Raw genomic sequence first — 18,244 nt, forward strand, 5'->3', positions numbered from 1 at the left:
GGTCCTGCGCCCAGATATCTAAGTGATTACTTTCCTCGTGTTAGGGATACACACAATCACAGCACCAGATCAGGTGTTGCTGATGTGTGCTTATACAGGTTCAGGAGTAATGCTGGGAAAGGTACTTTCTTGTTTACTGGAGCCTCAGAATGGAATGAGTTGCCTCTGCCCATAAAAACAACGTCCTCTGGGCAGCTTTAAAAATAAAGTAAAAATATGTTAGATGTCTTCTGTGCCCATATGAATAACCCCTATGATGTAACTGGAATGATGAGATGTTCTTCTTCTCTGTTTTTGTTTTATTATTTCACTGCCATACTGTGTTGGATCTTGTCTAGCCATCTTGTCTCAAGAGGACCACAATGGAAATAAGTCCCAGACTTTATTGTGTGTTATCCTCGATTTTATTCATGTGCATGTATGGCTTTTTCAAGTTTTATGTGTGCTTGTTTTTTTTAAATGGTCGAATTAATAAACTAAACAAAAAAAGTGGATCTTGCAGGCGCTGATCATAATAAGTAAATGCATGAAATGAAATGTATGCATTCACTACTGTAAGTCGCTCTGGATAAGAGCATCTGCTAAATGACTAAAATGTAAGTATCAGTTTGATGAGTCTGACACTGGCTGTTTTGACTTCTGAACTCTATATTTTCTGTAACACACCTGATAGTTATTTTTTTGTTCATCCATCCCTAAAGGACTGCATGGTCAACCTGACGTCTGCATAGGCCATGCAGTATTTACATTGATACGGACTCTGCAGAAGTCAGGGCATTCATAGTTTTTATGCTTCGTGGAGCAGTGCAGAGCTGTTGTCAAGGAAGGGAGTAAGTTTGTACAGGACCTCCCACCCCCACCTATAGTCAACCAATCATGTCAATGCAGAGCTATACGGAGCCCTCCGTATTGTTACAACATTTGGGAGGTGCACAGCGATGCGGTCCAGAGCAAAATTCTGCCTTTGCATGCTTCTGGAGGATCTGCAATTGCGTCACACCCTCCATACAAGATCTTCCACCACATTTTAGAATCAAGCATAAATTGGCTTTAAGCATCATAGGTCGAACTGCCAGCACACAGCTGACAAGAAGTAATGTCGTCCGCAAAAGGAGTTGCGGTGTGTATTGTATTTGTAATTTACCCCTGACAATCATATTCTGCCATTGTGTGGGTTGTTGTCTTATAGTTGATGTAGCTTGTGTCATTGGGGCTAATCATGATGATTCATTTTGTCTTCCCACTATCATCAAGCTGTTTCGATAGACAATTTAGAAAATGTAACATCTACTCTGTCTGCACAGCTTCCCAGGCAACCACCGGCAGCAGAAATGCTGTGATTCAAAATCAGCTTTCCCTGGGGGATATGCTGTGAAGCCTGTGAAGACAGACCAAAGGGGGATATGCTGTGAAGACAGACACAACATACTGTAAGTCGTAGTTGTTCATTTCAAATCAATTAAGCATTTCAGGCACACAACTTCCAAATACAAACAATGACAATTTTCACAAAAAAGTGCACAACCAAATATTGCATATTTCAAATTGAGTACTTCAAAAACACCAGAAAACTTTGCGTAGAATGAGTAGATCACTACATCAACAAATTGATAACATAACTCAGAACAGTAAATAAAAGGAAATTATATTCACTACCCATTTAACAAACATTTCCCTTTTCAAAAACATTACAGGCAATGGGGATGACTGAAGCAAAAGTGGGTGACTGAAGCCTGCTTGATTGAAGCGGGGTACATGGGTCCCCCTCCTCTCCCACTCCCCTCCCCATCAATCTCTGTAGTTGGTTGCATTTCCTAAAGCTTAAGTAATTCACGTGATATATCACATTTTTGTTACTTTGTATATATATTTTTTCATTTGGATGGGAAATTAGTTTGACAAATTGTACGAATCAATGGAGTCCTGCACACTGTAGGCCGGGCCAAGTGCCTATATTAGGCTTACTGCTCTAATATATATTTTTTATGTCAAATGTTTCACTGCTATTTCTCAATATTTTGGCTATGCTGGCCTATTTTTAAATGATCAAATACATGTCTGATCAACACATACAATTCTGAACATAGTCATAATGCCAATGCAGAGTCACCAATCATGGACCATGATGATATGTCCTCATCAGAGCTGTCCAAGCACACGAGAAGACAGTATAACAGACAGAGGTGGGAAAAAACTAAGTAGCTGTAAAGAGCCAAGTTTATTCATCAATCACTCTTTTATTTGTCACGTGTTATAAATGAGAACTTCACTCTTCAACTCTCATCTTATCCCATATCTATATTAATAGACTCGATTTGTGGATAAATCCCAAGCTTGTCCATGCTTAAAGGCAAATCGATTAATCTAATGTAATATAAGGCAAGTTAAGAAACACCTGTATGAAACATCTGTAGTCCTTTTTCATAAAACAAGAGAGAAATATAAACAGTGATTAAAATGGGTGATCTGAACTTAAAATTGGAAAATTCTCTAGCGTTATGATTAGAAAACATTTTGTAGGAAAACTTCATACTTTTCCATCATGATATGCATTTTGTCCTAAAATATGTTCTGGGTCAAATAAGATTATTTATTTTCTGAGGAATGTTAGGTGTGTGGTGGGAAGCTTCACAATAGTTATGTTTTAGAAGATGAAGAGTTTTGACGGCTTGAATGTTTTTTTTTTTGTCTATGGTCCTCTCTGAGCGCTGAAAGCATGCTGGAATCACAAATAACCATCTTGATCCCAAACATATAAAACAGTTAGCAGATAAAAGTTCACAGCATGCCATGGCCACTCATTATTTGCTGAGGAAGTGGTGGTGTAGTCTATAAAGACTATAGACTCTGTTCTGCAGCAGGGTCTTCTTGGTGGAGTCAGTGTTGTTTGGGCCTGTGGTCAGGTTTGTATTTGAGAAGCAGGCCGAGAGGCAAAGCCAAACAGCACTGTCTGAACAAAATAGAGGCAAACTAGTCCTTGTGCCGTCCACCCCCTTTGTCACTGTGAAGACACACACACACACAAGGCAGTTCAGTCTTCAGTGTCAATGACTACAGCATAATGGCCTTTAAGGTATTGGGTAGAGTCCAAATTGGCAAATATAAAGAGAGGTGACAGAAGCCTGTAAGATCTTAAATGTAACTTGACTTGCAGTTATACAGTGCCCCCTTCTGGACAAAACATGATGAGGGATGGTGCACTAGAAGAATCACAACACTATTGCATTCGGTAAAGTCAACAGTACCTCTATTACTGCATTCCTTTTCATAGGATTTACGGTATTTAGCCTGTAAATTTTTTGGGGGGCAATGTTTATATTACCCCTTACAAACAGACCCATTTTTACCACATTTGAACCATCGAAATGAAATCAAGACACACCTACCCGATCACAGTCAAGACACCAATGGTGGTAAAGTACCCAATTGTCATACTTGTGTAAAATAAATGATACCTTAATAGAAAATGACTCAAAGTGAAAGTCACCCAGTAAAATACTATTTGAGTAAGTCTAAAAGTTTGATATTAAATATACTTAAGCATCATAAGTAAATGTAATTGCTAAATTATACAATGCGTTCAGAAATTATTCCATAACCCTTCTCTTTTTCCACATTTTGTTAGCTTACAGCCTTATACTAAAATTGATTAAATAAAACTTTTCCTCATCAATCTAACCACAATACCCCATAATGACAAAGCGAAAACAGCTTTTTAGAAAATGTTAGCAAATTTATTCAAAGTAGAAAACATAAGTATTCAGACCATTTGACCATTCAGACTCAAAATTGAGCTCAGGTGCATCCTGTTTCCATTGATCATCCTTGAGATGTTTCTACAACTTGATTTGAGTCCACCTGAGGTAAATTCAATTGATTTGACATGATTTGGAAAGGCACACACCTGTATTGTGTCGAGGCACAGATCTGGGGAAGGGTACCAAAACATTTCTCTAGCATTGAAGGTCCCCAATAACACAGTGGCCTCCATCATTCTTTTCATTATATATATTTTTCCCCCCTTTTCTCCCCAATTTCATGACATCAATTGCGATCCAATTACAATCTTGTTTCATTGCTGCAACTCCCCAACGGGCTCGGGAGAGGCGAAGGTCGAGTCATGCGTCCTCCGAAACATGACCAGCCAAACCGGTCTTCTTAACCGGGAAGCCAGCCGCACCAATGTGCCGGAGGAAACACCGATAAACTGATGGCGAAGTCAGCCTGCAGGGAACCAGACTGCCACAAGGAGTCGCTAGAGCGCCCCCCCCCGGCCAAACCCTCCTCTAACCCGAATGACGCTGGGCCAATTTTGCGCCGCCCTATATGACTCCTGGTCACTGCTGGTTGTGACACAGCCTGGGATCGAACCATGGTCTGTGGTGATGCCTCAAGCACTGCGATGCACTGCCTTAGACCACTGTGCCACTCTGGAAGAAATGGAAGAAGTTTGGAACCACCAAGACTCGGGGGAAAAAGGCCTTGGTCAGGGAGGTGACCAAGAACCCAATGGTCACTCTGACACAGCTCCATAGTTCCCCTATGGAGATGGGAGAACCTTCTAGGACAATCTCTGGAGCACTCCACCAACCAGGCCTTTATGATAGTGGCTAGACGGTAGCCACTCCTTAGGCACATGACAGCCCGATTGGAGTTTGCCAAAAGGCACCCAAAGGACTCTCAGACCATCAGAAACAAGATTCTCTGGTCTGATGAAACCAAGATTGAACTCTTTGGCCTGAATGCCAAGCGTCACGTCTGCAGGAAATCTGCCACCACCCCTACGGTGAAGCACGGTGGTGGTGGCAGCATCATACAGGATTCGAGGGAAAGATGAACAGGGCAAGTACAGAGCGCTCCTTGATGAAAACCTGCTCCAGAGCTCTCCGGACCTCAGATTGGGGAGAAGGTTCACCTTCCAACAGGACAACGCAGGAGTGGCTTCGAGACAAGTCTCTGAATGTCCTTGAGTGGCCCAACGGTGAAGCATGGTGGTGGCAGCATCATGCTGTGGGGATGTTTTTCAGAGGCAGGGACTGGAAGACTAGTCAGAATTGAGGGAAAGATGAAAGGAGCAAAGTACAGAGAGATCCTTGATGAAAACCTGCTCCAGAGAGCTCAGGACCTCAGACTGGGGTGAAGGTTCACCTTCCAACAGGACAATGACCCTAAACACACACTGTTAAGACAATGCAGGAGTGGCTTCGGGGCAAGTCTCTGTTTCCATTGATCATTTTTGGAGTGACCTGAAAATAGCTGTTCAGTGACGCTCCCCATCCAAGCTGACAGAGCTTGAGAGGATCTGCAGAAAAGAATGGGAGAAACTCCCCAAATACTGTTGTGCAAAGCTTGTAGTGTCATACCCAAGAAGACTTGAGGCTGTAATCGCTGCCAAAAGTGCTTCAACAAAGTACTGAGTAAAGGGTCTGAATACTTATGTAAATGTAATAGTTTTAAAAATGTTGTATACATTTGCAAACATTTCTAAAAACCTGTTTTTGCTTTGTCATTATGGGGTATTGTGTGTAGACTGATGAGGATTCTTTTTTTTTTTTAATCCATTTTAGAATAAGGCTAATGTTACAAAATGTGAAAAGTCAATGGGTCTGAATACTTTTCAAAGGCACTGTAGGCCTATATATCAATCTTGAACAGGATGATCTATTTTGGATGCAATTTGAATGGAATTGATGGAGAGAAAAACAGAGTGGTCACTTGTGCACTGATTTAAAGCAACGATATAGTGTTTTGAAACTCTGCAGCTGTAATTAAAAATAAAAAAAATCTTTACAATTAAAAAATAAGGTGATCCCCGAAAGCCTGATGTAGATGTGTATATTAGACAGGCATTCAATCTCTATAATACTGTAGCATAGGCTATGTTGCAGCAAATGTAGGTCTACCTGTCACAATAAAAAATAAAAAAAGTTACCATGATGAGATGATAGGTCTACATACTGAGATGGGCTGTCGGTCCCCACCCTGGGCGTTGATGCTTCATCATGCAGTGACCAGAAAGATGGCCGTAGAGAATCCAGATTTAGACATCGCATATAATTTAACAGTTCAATTTCACATCATGCTGTTCATATAAATAATTTATTATAATGTACCAGTTTCTCGCAGTTATTTATCCTGGGAAAAGGGAGTGGTTTTGGGTGGTAAATCTTGGTAACCGGGTTCCTGCCATTCAACCCTCTACATTAAAAAAAAGCTATCTGTGACCAACAGATGCATATCTGTATTCCCAGTCATGTGAAATCCATAATTAGGGCCTAATGATTTTTTTTATTGACTGATTTCCTTATGAACTTTAACTCAGTCAAATCTTTGAAATTGTTGCATTTATATTTTTGTTCAGTGTAGATGTGGAAATGAAAAGATAAAACCTACACTAGATAAACAGGCTACCAACAGCCATATTGCACCCTTATCACCCGTTCCACAGATTTTTTTTTTAAATGGACTTTGAACAAGATACTGCATTATCTATAGGGCTATCTTTGGCTGATAAATAGGCATAGTAAGAGAAATGTCAATGGCTACAAGAATATCATTACCTTTCCACTATGCAGCAGAACTCTAGTTACACACTCAACCTGGACTCCGAGCATTTTGTATTATTCTGTACGTAAATCCGAGACCCTCCATTTAGTATGTTACATTTGGTATGGTTACATAAGACAGATGGTTACTTAAGGCAAAAACGAAAGTAGGATGGTTGGTCGGGGTGGATGGGTAAAGCGTATAATGCAACCCAAAGGTTGCGAGTTCAAATCTCATCACAGACAATTTTAGCTAATTAGCAACTTTTCAACTACTTACTACTTTTTAGCTACTTTGCATGTTAGCTAAACCTTCCCCTAACCTTTTTAGTTAACCATTCCCCTAACCCTTTTAAACCTAACTCCTAACCTTAACCCCTAGCCTAGCTAACGTTAGCGAGCTAGCTAACATTAGCCATCTAGCAAAAATTCATAACATATAATACATTTTGATAACTTGTAAGGTATTATACATTTTGCAAATTCATAACATATTGTACATTTGGAAATTCGTACCATATTATACGAATTGTAATATATCATACAAAATGTTTATTTTATGAATTTATTTTACCCTTATTTTACCAGACATGTTGACTGAGAACACACTCATTTACAGCAACAACCTGGGTAATAGTTACAGGGGAGAGGGGGGATGAATGAGCCAATTGGAAGCTGGGGATGATTAGGTGGCCATAATGGTATGAGGACCAGATTATGAATTTAGCCAGGACACCGAGGTTGACACCCCTACTCTTACGATAAGTGCCATAGGATCTTTAGTGACCACAGAGAGTCAGGACACGCGTTTAATGTCCCATCCAAAAGACGGCACCCTACACTGGGCAATGTCCCCAATGACTCCCCTGGGGCATTGGATATACAGTGAATTCAGACCCCTTGACTTTTTCCACGTTTTGTTAAGTTACAGCCTTATTCCAAAATGTATTAAATAGTTTTTTTCCCTCATCAATCTACGCACAATACCCAATCATGACAAAGCAAATATCACCTTTACATAAGTATTCAGACCCTTTACTCAGTACTTTGTTGGCAGCGATTACAGCCTCCAATCTTCTTGGGTATGACGCTACAAGCTTGGAACACCTGTATTTGGGGAGTTTCTCCCATTCTTCTCTGCAGATCCTCTCCATCTCTGTCAGGTTGGATGGGGAGCGTCGCTGCACAGCTATTTTCAGGTCTCTCCAGAGATGTTTGATCGGGTTCAAGACCTGGCTCTGGCTGAGCCACTCAAGGACATTCAGAGACTTGTCCTGAAGCCACTCATGCACTGTCTTGTCTGTGTGCTTAGGGTCGTTGTCCTGTTGGAAGGTGAACCTTAGTCCCAGTCAGGCCCTGAGCTCTCTGGAGCAGGTTTTTACCAAGGATCTCTCTGTACTCTGCTCCGTTCATCTTTCCCTCAATCCTGACTAATCTCTCATTCCCTGCCGCTGAAAGACATCCCACAGCATGATGCTGCCACCACCATGCTTCACCGTAGGGATGGTGCCAGGTTTCCTCCAGACGTGATGCTTGGCATTCAGGCCAAAGAGTTCAATCTTGGTTTCATCAGACCAGAGAATTTTATTTCTCATGGTCTGAGAGTCCTTTAGGTGCCTTTTTGCAAACTCCAAGCGGGCTGTGATGTGCCTTACTTAGGAGTGGCTTCTGTCTGGCTACTCTACCATAAATTCCTTATTGGTGGAGTGCTGCAGAGATGGTTGTGCTTCTGGAAGGTTCTCCCATTTCCACAGAGGAACTATTGAGCTCTGTCAGAGTGACCATCGGGTTCTTAGTCACCTCCCTGACCAAGACCCTTCTCCCCCAATTGCTCCGTTTGGCTGGGCGGCCAGCTCTAGGAAGAGTCTTGATGGTTCCAAATTCTTCCATTTAAGAATGATGGAGGCCACTGGCCCTTTCCCAGATCTGTGCCTCGACACAATCCTGTCTCGGAGCTCTATGGACAATTCCATCGACATCATGGCTTGGTTTTTGCTCTAACGTGCAGTGTCAACTATGGGACTTTATATAGACAGGTGTGCGCCTTTCCAAATCATGTCCAATCAATTGAATTTACCACAGGTGTACTCCAATCAAGTTGTAGAAACATCAAGGATGATCAATGGAAACAGGATGCACCGGAGCTCAATTTCGACTCTCATAGCAAAGGGTCTGAATACTTATGTAAATAAGGTTTCTTTTTTTACATTTGCAAACATGTCTAAAAACCTGTTTCTTTGTCATTATGGGGTATTGTGTGTAGATTGATGAGGAATACAATTAATTAAATCCATTTTAGAATAAGGCTGTAACATAACAAAATGTGGAAAAAGTCAAGGGATCTGAATACTTTTCGAATGCACTGTATCTATATTTTTAGACCAGAGTAAAGAGTACATACTGCTGACCCTCCAACACCACTTCCCGCAGCATCTGGTCTCCCATCCAGGGACCAACTCTGCTTAGCTGCAGAGGCAAGCCAGCAGTGGGATACAGGGTGGTAAGCTGCTGCCTAAAATAGAAAATGGGAGATCCACAAATTAATACATCCCATATGAAACGTAACATACCATACTAAATGGAGTGTATCGGATTTAAGTATAGAATAATACGAAATGCTCTGAGACCAGCTCGATACACTCCACACTCAGTAGGCCTAACCAGTTTTCCAGTTGTCCAACCATTTTATGCAAGTAAAGTACATGTCGGTTAAAAAAAAATGTCACGCCCGGCATGATGGAAACGGCACATTTGTCGGTAAACTGTCCAAATGTCAACAAAACCAAATACTCTAATCAAGGTGGGATATTTTTGTGTCGGTAAAATCAATTACGCGAGAAATGCCGGTGGTAATGGTATTAGGCCCAAATATTTCTAGAATAAACATCATATCGAAGTAAACTTGGTGTCACGCGATGATGTGTTGTGTGGTCCTACGAGTCTGGAAAACATGCCGTTTATTAGGATACATATTAATTTATGATTATACAATATTCGCATTCCAATTGGATGGAAACCTAGCTAGTGAATGCAATAATAGATAAATGATTAGTCGGTAATTACAATGGCATTTATACAATATGAAATGTTTTAACTTTTAAAAAAATATTCAAATTAAGGTACATTTGCAGATAATTAATATTTAACTCGCAAGGTTCATGACCTGGCTAAAAGTTCATTGAAAGCGCAACATCTAGGCAAACTTCAAAAGCTAAATAGCGTGCTACTACGCCATGGACTTCACGGGAATTGAATAATAAACAACAAAAACAAATGTCTGAATAAATGTCAGAAAATTGTCTGAGATAAATAGAGATCCATCCGGAGTCCATTCGTGGTGACACCTTGGCTATGTTTACGAAACGGTGGCAGTGGCACAGAGTGAACTTAACAGTTTGCTTTATAAATGCTGTGGTATTTCTTTAAAACCATTCACGTTTTGTGGCACTCACTTACTGTGAAGAGTCCCATCGAAAGCGTCACTGTAGTTATCCAAAAAAGACTGCTTCTTCTGAAATAATCACGGCCGTGGTGGCTTTCAACTGGTCCCTCTGTCAAATCAGTACGTGCGACAATAACAGTGGAAATGCTTGTGTAACGTAGTAGACTGGCCACACACATACCTACTTATTAAGGAAGTTTCATATAAAATTATTCATAAATATTATCCTGCCAACCACTATATGAATAAGTTTTTAAAAACCAAATTCAAATTGTACCTTTTGTAATGACCACAGTGTTGCATCTTTTTTGGCATTGTTTTCATGTAAGGAATCTGTGGCAAGATATCAGTAGATTTATAATTGAACACATTTATGAAGATTTTACACTATTATGGAGAGATGTACTGCTTGGATTCTTTACTTATAATAAAATGGTTTCAAGTTATTTCTATGTAATTCATTTCATTATTCTTTTGGCCAAATGTCATATTCACAAATGTACATTTACAAACATATTTTAAGACAAATACTCTGCCAACAAAAAAGCTGTTCGAATTATAACTGTGTGTATGCCTCTTTAGGTCCTTGTGTAATGTGATATTGTACCCCCTAGCCCAAATGTCCTTTGTATATTCTTTATATATACTTGTGTTCCCCATGTACTTTTTGTATCGATTTGTCATTAATAAAAATGTATAAAAAACAACAAAAAAATAATAACAAAAACTTTGTAGACTGCTGTCTGTTTGATGTGCAGTGCTATTTGGGATTCTAAACCCTAACCATAACCCTTTACCTAACCTTAACTTAACCATTTAAAATGTTATCTTCAATGGGGTATAGCACGGACCCTGTCTGAATAGGGTTAGGCTATTGTGGGGTAAATCATTCTTTCAGTCATATGATATCATCCAAGGAATGATAGGAATTGCTTTGAATGTGTGCATGCATAAAAACAAAAACATTTGAACATTTATAATACATAGGCAATATATTTATCTATTTTGCTGATGCCTTGTGGTTTTTTTTTCTATTCTATTCAAAGTTATAAGATTAAAGTTTAGTCAAAGTGGGAGATTATCCAACTTGTTCATTGACGTAGCCAAGATCTAAACTAATGGTTCTACAGTAAGCCGGTCATGGGACCATTAGCTGTTTACAATCTTGTTAATGTCTCACCATCTGAATGAAAATAATGAAACAATGAGGCCATTTCACCATTAGTCAAATGGCCCATTGGTCAAACTGTTTATCATTACTCATTTACTCTCTGATCATTGCATGGTATGTGTCAGAAGTATTTAAATCCTGACAACAACAAAAACTGTTAATGGACTCAAAGAATAGCCTACATGAGGCCGTTATGCAACAGAAACTATGTATATGTATGTGCTATGCGTTTAACATCATATGATTTATTATTATATTCTGTTATGTGCAAATGTTATATATAGACTATGTATGTATTGAGGTGGACAATGCTGATTTTGCAAGGGGCTTGAAAGACAAAAAGACATGCATAATGTGTGATAGGATTAGGATAACCCCCAGAATGAATTGCTGTCAGGTACTGTACATTGGCCGAAAGAATGGAACTCTTGTGAGCCGTCCCAAAACATGGAGACGCTAATCCTCATTGTCCAGATAAGGAATGAAAAGACACTGAATCTCACCGACCAATATGAAAAGTGAGATAATTGTTGTTTATTGCATCTGATTATTTATTATTATTAATATATAATAGTATTACCGGTAAGAGATAAAATGCCAAAATATATTACAGTATATTGTAATACTATTTACTGAATATTATTGTTTTTTTTAACTACCTGTGTGGGGTGTCCCTAAATTTCTTTCAGGGGCAATGAGTGCCATTGAGGTGAAACTGTCCTCTGGCTCAGTCTTTCCCATAAGCTATGAAGAAACCAGCAAGTCTGGACAAGTCAAACTCAGTGATGAGCTTGTTACCTACTATTAGTGGGTACAGCCCCTGACCTTTCACTGTAATGGGCCTATACATCAATGATAGATGAGGCAGCATGTTGATAATGGTCCTATTAATTACCAAACAATTAAACATCCATGTTTTTCTTATTTTGATAGCTTATACCTGTGTTGTATTTGAAAAGAAAACAGCAGTTGCGAAAAGGGTGCCATTCATGAATGGCATTGTGCATTTCACAAATAAGTCATGTGAGTTAATATTTCTTCGTGCTAATTTTGTAAATGTTTGGTTAATTAAAATGCTCCATTGTGGTTGTTGACATAGCCATTAGCAAAGGACTTTCAGCGACTCGTAATCATTTTAAAAATGTGCTGTTGAAATGTAAATTATTGAAATAATCCAAATTGTTGTCTTGTTTTTATAAGCCCTTCTGTAATTTATGAAGCTTAATAATGGATATACTTGCACATCTATCTATTCCTGTTCACATATTGATTTGTGGTAGTGCAAAAAAAAAAAAATGCACTAAACTCATACAAATTCCCTTCTCACTGCACACAAACCACTGGTTGATAAACACATACCAAAACACAAGTTATTGAATTGCTGGAAAAACAAATGTTAATGAATGCAAACAAACCATGAATTTGCACTGCAAAAAACAAAGCATTTATAATAGTTTGTTTACCCAATGCCAAACACTAATGTTCATAAGGCACCTTGAAAATGCAGTAAATCAACTACACGTTTGCTACACACAGGTAAGCATTTGTTAGTTATACGGCACCTTGAAACAAAATGTTCAACTCGTCATAAATGTCCGATTTCATTCAGTAATGTATTTTATGTCTGATTCTTGTGTGCCAATGACCTTAATAAGATGCGCATGATGTCGCTGGAGGTGAATGGGAGAGGGCTGTTAGTCCAAAGACCATTCAGATTATCTTAACCTCAGCAAATCAAAGACGACCCCGCCCCAACACAAATTTACACCACCTCAAACTGTCACCCAAAAAAATCACACTACATTGTCAGCACTTTATTTGAGGCGGAGGGTACTAGTTGGGTCCAGAGTCTTGTGATCTATATAAAAGGGGCAGTCAATACATTTGGGAGACAGAGCTCTTACAGACACCTACAGATTCTTACAGGTCTTAGTGTCAGCCAAACACCACTATGTGGAAAAACATCAGCACTGGTAAGGAGAGGTCACTGGATGGTACAGAATATAGGTTGGATATCAAATCTGTGTTTTTTTAGCAAGCCAGGTGAATCATAGATGATAATTATTGTCATTTTGGGGGGGGAAATGGAACCAAGTTGCTTAATTTGTATTCTTTAAAGCTGAACATTTGCTTTTGTAAAACATTGGATTTTTGTGGGTGAAAAATCAAAGGAACTTTACAGATTTTTGTCTTAACACCTTTTTTTCTAAGTGTATCTAGAACCTAAAAGGGTTCTGCGGCTGTCCCGTAGGAAAACCCTTTGAAGAACCCTCCAGGTAGAATGGTTTTGGTTCCACATAGAACCCTTCTACAGAGGGTTCTACATGGAACCAAAAAGGGTTCTCCTATGGGGACAGCCGAAGAACCCTTTTAGAACTTTTTTTCCTAAGAGTGTATGGGGTTTGTTTGCCACTTGTAATGCTGCAAAGTGATAGAGAGCCACATACTGTACACATTATTGCCTATGCTGGAGACAGCCTCACTACATGATAAGACCCCCCCCCCCACACACATCTCTGTCCTGCCATGGCTCCTGTCTCCCTACTATACTATCTGACCTGTTTTCTCCTCAGATGACCCTAGACAGGTGGCAGTGACCGGAGCCTTGTCCCGGAGTACCAACCGCAGAAAGAGGACCAGCTTCACCAAAGAGCATGTGGCACTTCTCCGTGTCACATTTGAGACAGACCCTTACCCTGGCATCAGCCTGAGAGAGAGCCTGTCTCAGAAGACAGGCCTACCTGAATCTCGCATCCAGGTAAGCAGCTAAACACACACACACACACACACACACACACACACACACACACACACACACACACACACACACACACAAGGCTGTAGAATAAGGCTGTAACGTAACAAAATGTGGAGCTTCCTGAATGCAAACTTCTTGAATGAAAGCATGTACACACACACACACACACAAGTGTAATGGAGGTCGTTTACATTACAGGGGCTCTGTGTTCAAATGGTAGGTGCATTGGTGCTGCTGATACTAGTATCAGGGTTTCTGTTTATCTTTTAAATCACTAAGATGATGTAAGCGGTTTTTATCTGTGGTATTGTTTGGTCTGACTGATAGACTGTACTACACTTATAATAAACAGAGCTGTAAACAGCCAGATAAGCCGCAACACTCTCACAATATTCTACAGGTGTATTTGTGGGTGGGCTTGGGAAATTATTAACATGGGCACAAAGCGGATAATAATAATAATAATAATAGTCATTGGAGTCAACTAACTGCAACACAGTATGTGTTTGCATCGGATGTACATTCTAACTGCTATGTAATAACACAATTGTCTTGTCATCTCCCTCCAGGTGTGGTTCCAGAACAGGAGGGCTCGGACTATGAAGTATAAGGGAGCTAAGGCCGTGTGGCAGTCCGACTCTGGCTTCCACTCCCCTGGTGGGTTCACCCCTGTCCAGGACACAGTTTCCCAGCACCGCACCATGGGGACAGGGGCTACCCAGCCTGGCCTGGCCCCTCTGTCCAGCTCCCCCTGCCTGCCCCCTGCCTACCCCATCCAGTTGAAGGAGGAGTTAGAGGACTTTTTCTATGGACGCTGCCCTCCACCCTACACTGGAGTGGAGGAGACTGGCCACTACAACTCCCTGTTCGAACTGAAGGAAGCCAGGGTGCTGGGATACAGCGCCAGCCCACCACTGAATAGCCCCAGGCACCAGATGATTCCAGGAGCCTGGCCCCAGGCGGGTGATCAGATGTCCCCAGTGCAGTCCATGTGGAGCCCCTCTCCTCTGGAGGTAAGGAAATGCAGCGCAGGCTCCAGCCAGGCCTTCCTTTACCATAGCTTAGCTGAGCAGCAGCCTTTCTACAGCAACCCCCATGAAGCCTATGGAGGCTCCATTACCCAGACCCAGGCCCCAGTCACCCCGGATTCCGGCTGCTGGGAGGTTGGACAAGGTTCCCAGTTGTATGGCTCCTGGAGCACGGATATGTCTACCCCAGAATACCCAGAGCTCCCTGTCCTGTCCCTGCAGGATATCCTGAGGGAGCTGGATGAAGAGTGCTGGGAGGGAGATGGCCTGAACAGCTACCCCAATGATGATAATCTGGTTAACTGTTGAAAACTTTTTTTTATGGAAAAACAAGAGGGTTTTACTGTATAGCCTGTGCTGCTGGAATGTCAACTATGGACTACATGTTGACAGAAATGTTCTCAGAGAGAGAGAGAGGGGATCATCTTTAGGAATTCTACAACAATCGTATTCATTCTCCCATGAACTTCATCCCACTTCATTTTATGTTATCTATGTAAATGTGCCGGCAGGGTAGCCTAGTGGTTTGAGCGTTGGGCTAGTAACCGAAAGGTTGCAAGTTTGAATCCCCGAGCTGACAAGGTAAAAATCTGTCTTTCTGCCCCTGAACAAGGCAGTTTAACCCACTGTTCCTAGGCCGTCATTGAAAATAAGAATTTGTTCTTAACTGACTTGCCTAGTTAAATAAAGGTAAACAAATATATCTATTTATTAATCTTTTGTTCTCTGTACTTAAATTCTAAATACATTTTATTAAAACAGAGTTTACATTTGTTTGTTTTATTCTGAAGAACGTTTTCTGAAGAACTCATTGCGTTACAACAGCTTTGATCAGTGGAGAACTGAGCTGACACCTTTGATTTCAGAGGAAGTAATATAATATATTGTTCATTTATAAAGTATTATGCCATAATGAAGGGTATTTCAAACAGATCAAGATGTTTGTAAGTAAGCCTTGAATTTACATTCCTTTACACTCATTTGCATTCGTCACGCATGTGATCAGTTGTCACTCATGCACAGCGTAAAGAAACACATCCACTAAGATGGTGGTTGTGAGTCACAGATTCATAGCTGGTCATTGTAGGCCTACTGTATCAGTTATAATGCTGTTTCTGACCATAACTCTTAAGTTGTCCATACAAGCTGCTTTGTGCCACATTGTTCTTATGTCAAGAGTCCCGAGTGGCACAGTGGTCTAAGTCACTGCATCTCAGTGCAAGAGGTGTCACTGCAGTACCTCGTTCGAATCCAGGCTGCATCAAATCCGGCCATGATTGGGAGTCCCATACGGCAACGCACAATTGGCCCAGCGTCGTCCGGGTTTGGCCGTTGTTGAAATAAGAAGTTGTTTTTCACTGACTTGCCTAGTTACATTTTTAAAAAGAGTCACTGGTGGTCAGTGATACTGATCGTACCGTATTTTTACAGCAGTTATGCAATTATGCCACTTGAGGTCATTAGAGAACTGTTCATTTTGAATTTCATGGTTACCGCTCAACTCATCCAGATGTATTCAGAGATCTACTTTATCTACAGGTTTACTACGTTAAGGTCTTGGTACATTTTACAACTAGCAACTTGAGACAGAGGGAAAGTATCACTGTATGAGCTCAAGGACATGCTAGATGACCATAAATAACCAAATTGAAATTATGATATATCATAGGGTACATTTGATAGATTTTAGAAACTTGATTCTGATTCAATATTATGTATTTTCTCTATTTTGTTTTGTATTTGTTTTATTTCTTGGAGCATGTACACTTGAAATGCTTTCCTGTGCTGAAATTTTCTCAGGTCGCTTGCTCTCAAAAATTCAACCCTCAAGAGACTTTCTTCCTACTAAAATAAAATATAAATACTTTGGAAAGAATGTATATTAGAAATTATTTTGCTAAAATCACAAACATTTTAGAGTATAAATAGGACAGTCTATGCCATCCATGTTTCTGTCGCTCCTGGATATGTCTTAAGATACTGTAAGATTTCTATAGACACCATTGAAGATCCCTCCGTTCAACCCATGACCTCACTACACCTCTCGTAATACAGTGGCATCTACCAGATCAGCTGAGTAGGGAGGTGCAAATTTCTGTTGCTAGGACCCAACATTTTCCTGTGGCTGCTAACTCTGTAGTCACACCTAAACCCCACAAGGGAAAATGAGCTGTGAGACACAATCGAAAGAGAGACGCTCTCTCACACAGCAACACCATTCATTCACAGTAACGTCCCTCATTACACAGGTCATGGAGGAAAAATGAAGGAAAATGTTTGAATGCAAAGGTGAACATAACAAAAGGATTACTCACGTATAGTGATCTTTTGTAGTAGTGTAGGTAATGAGCCTTGATACCTCAGAGACCTAAAGAGGAGACAGAAATGCATGTACGTATGGACACATGCACGCACACGTGCACACACACACACACACACTGTTTTCCTATCCCCTTACGATCTGCATCAATCAATGGAAGTGAAGATGTGCAAAAAGACAGGAGAGAAATACCAAAGCCGTGAGATGAGATCTTATGTAAATAATAACATGTAGTACAGGACCACACTGAGGGTTTGGTGAAATTACAAGCCATATTCTTTAGTGAAGCCTGGGCTCATACTCTGGAACTCATATGCCTGTCTCCCCAAAGCTTGTTACACATTGTAAAACAGACGCTCTCTGTGTGTGTGTGTGTGTGTGTGTGTGTGTGTGTGTGTACATGCTTGCATACAGTGCATTCAGGAAGTATTCAAACCCCTTGACTTTTTCCACATTTTGTTACTTTACAGCCTTATTCTAAAATGTATTCAATTGTTTTATTCCCTCATCAATCTACAAACAATACCCCATAATGACAAAGCGAAAAACAAGTTCTCAGAAATGTTTGTAAACTGAAATATCACATTTACATAAGTATTCAGACCCTTTGCAATGAGACTCGAAATTGAGCTCAGATGCATCCTGATCATCCTTGAGATGTTTCTACAAAAACCAAGCTATGAGATTGAAGGAATTGTCCGTAGAGTTCCGAGACAGGATTATGTCGAGGCACAGATCTGGGGAAGGGTACCAAAAAATGTCTGCAGCATTGAAGGTCCCCAAGAACACAGTGGCCTCCATCATTCTTAAATGGAAGATGTTTGGAACCAACAAGACTCTTCTTAGAGCTGGCCACCCAGCAAAACTGATCAATCGGGGGAGAAGGGCCTTGGTCAGGGAGGTGACCAAGAACCCGATGGTCACTCTGACAGAGCTCTAGAGTTACTCTGTGGAGATGGGAGAACCTTCTAGAAGGACAA

The 18,244-nt window shown here is 40.5% G+C and overlaps 1 protein-coding gene and 1 pseudogene across 1 annotated transcript; one reads left to right on the plus strand and one right to left on the minus strand.

The window, feature by feature from the left end:
* Nucleotides 1–1,426: 1,426 nt before the first annotated feature.
* On the minus strand, nt 1,427–10,166 carry LOC106576902 (transmembrane protein 254-like; annotated as a pseudogene).
* Nucleotides 9,051–16,775, plus strand: LOC106576767 (homeobox protein OTX1 B). Its single transcript, XM_014154144.2, has 3 exons — nt 9,051–13,131; nt 13,732–13,916; nt 14,486–16,775. The coding sequence occupies exons 1-3, from the start codon at nt 13,110–13,112 to the stop codon at nt 15,251–15,253; spliced, it is 975 nt and encodes a 324-aa protein (XP_014009619.2). The 5' UTR covers nt 9,051–13,109; the 3' UTR covers nt 15,254–16,775.
* The last annotated feature ends 1,469 nt before the right edge of the window (nt 16,776–18,244 follow it).

This window comes from Salmo salar, chromosome ssa18 (assembly GCF_905237065.1).
Source record: "Salmo salar chromosome ssa18, Ssal_v3.1, whole genome shotgun sequence".
Classification (NCBI taxonomy): Eukaryota; Metazoa; Chordata; class Actinopteri; order Salmoniformes; family Salmonidae; genus Salmo; species Salmo salar.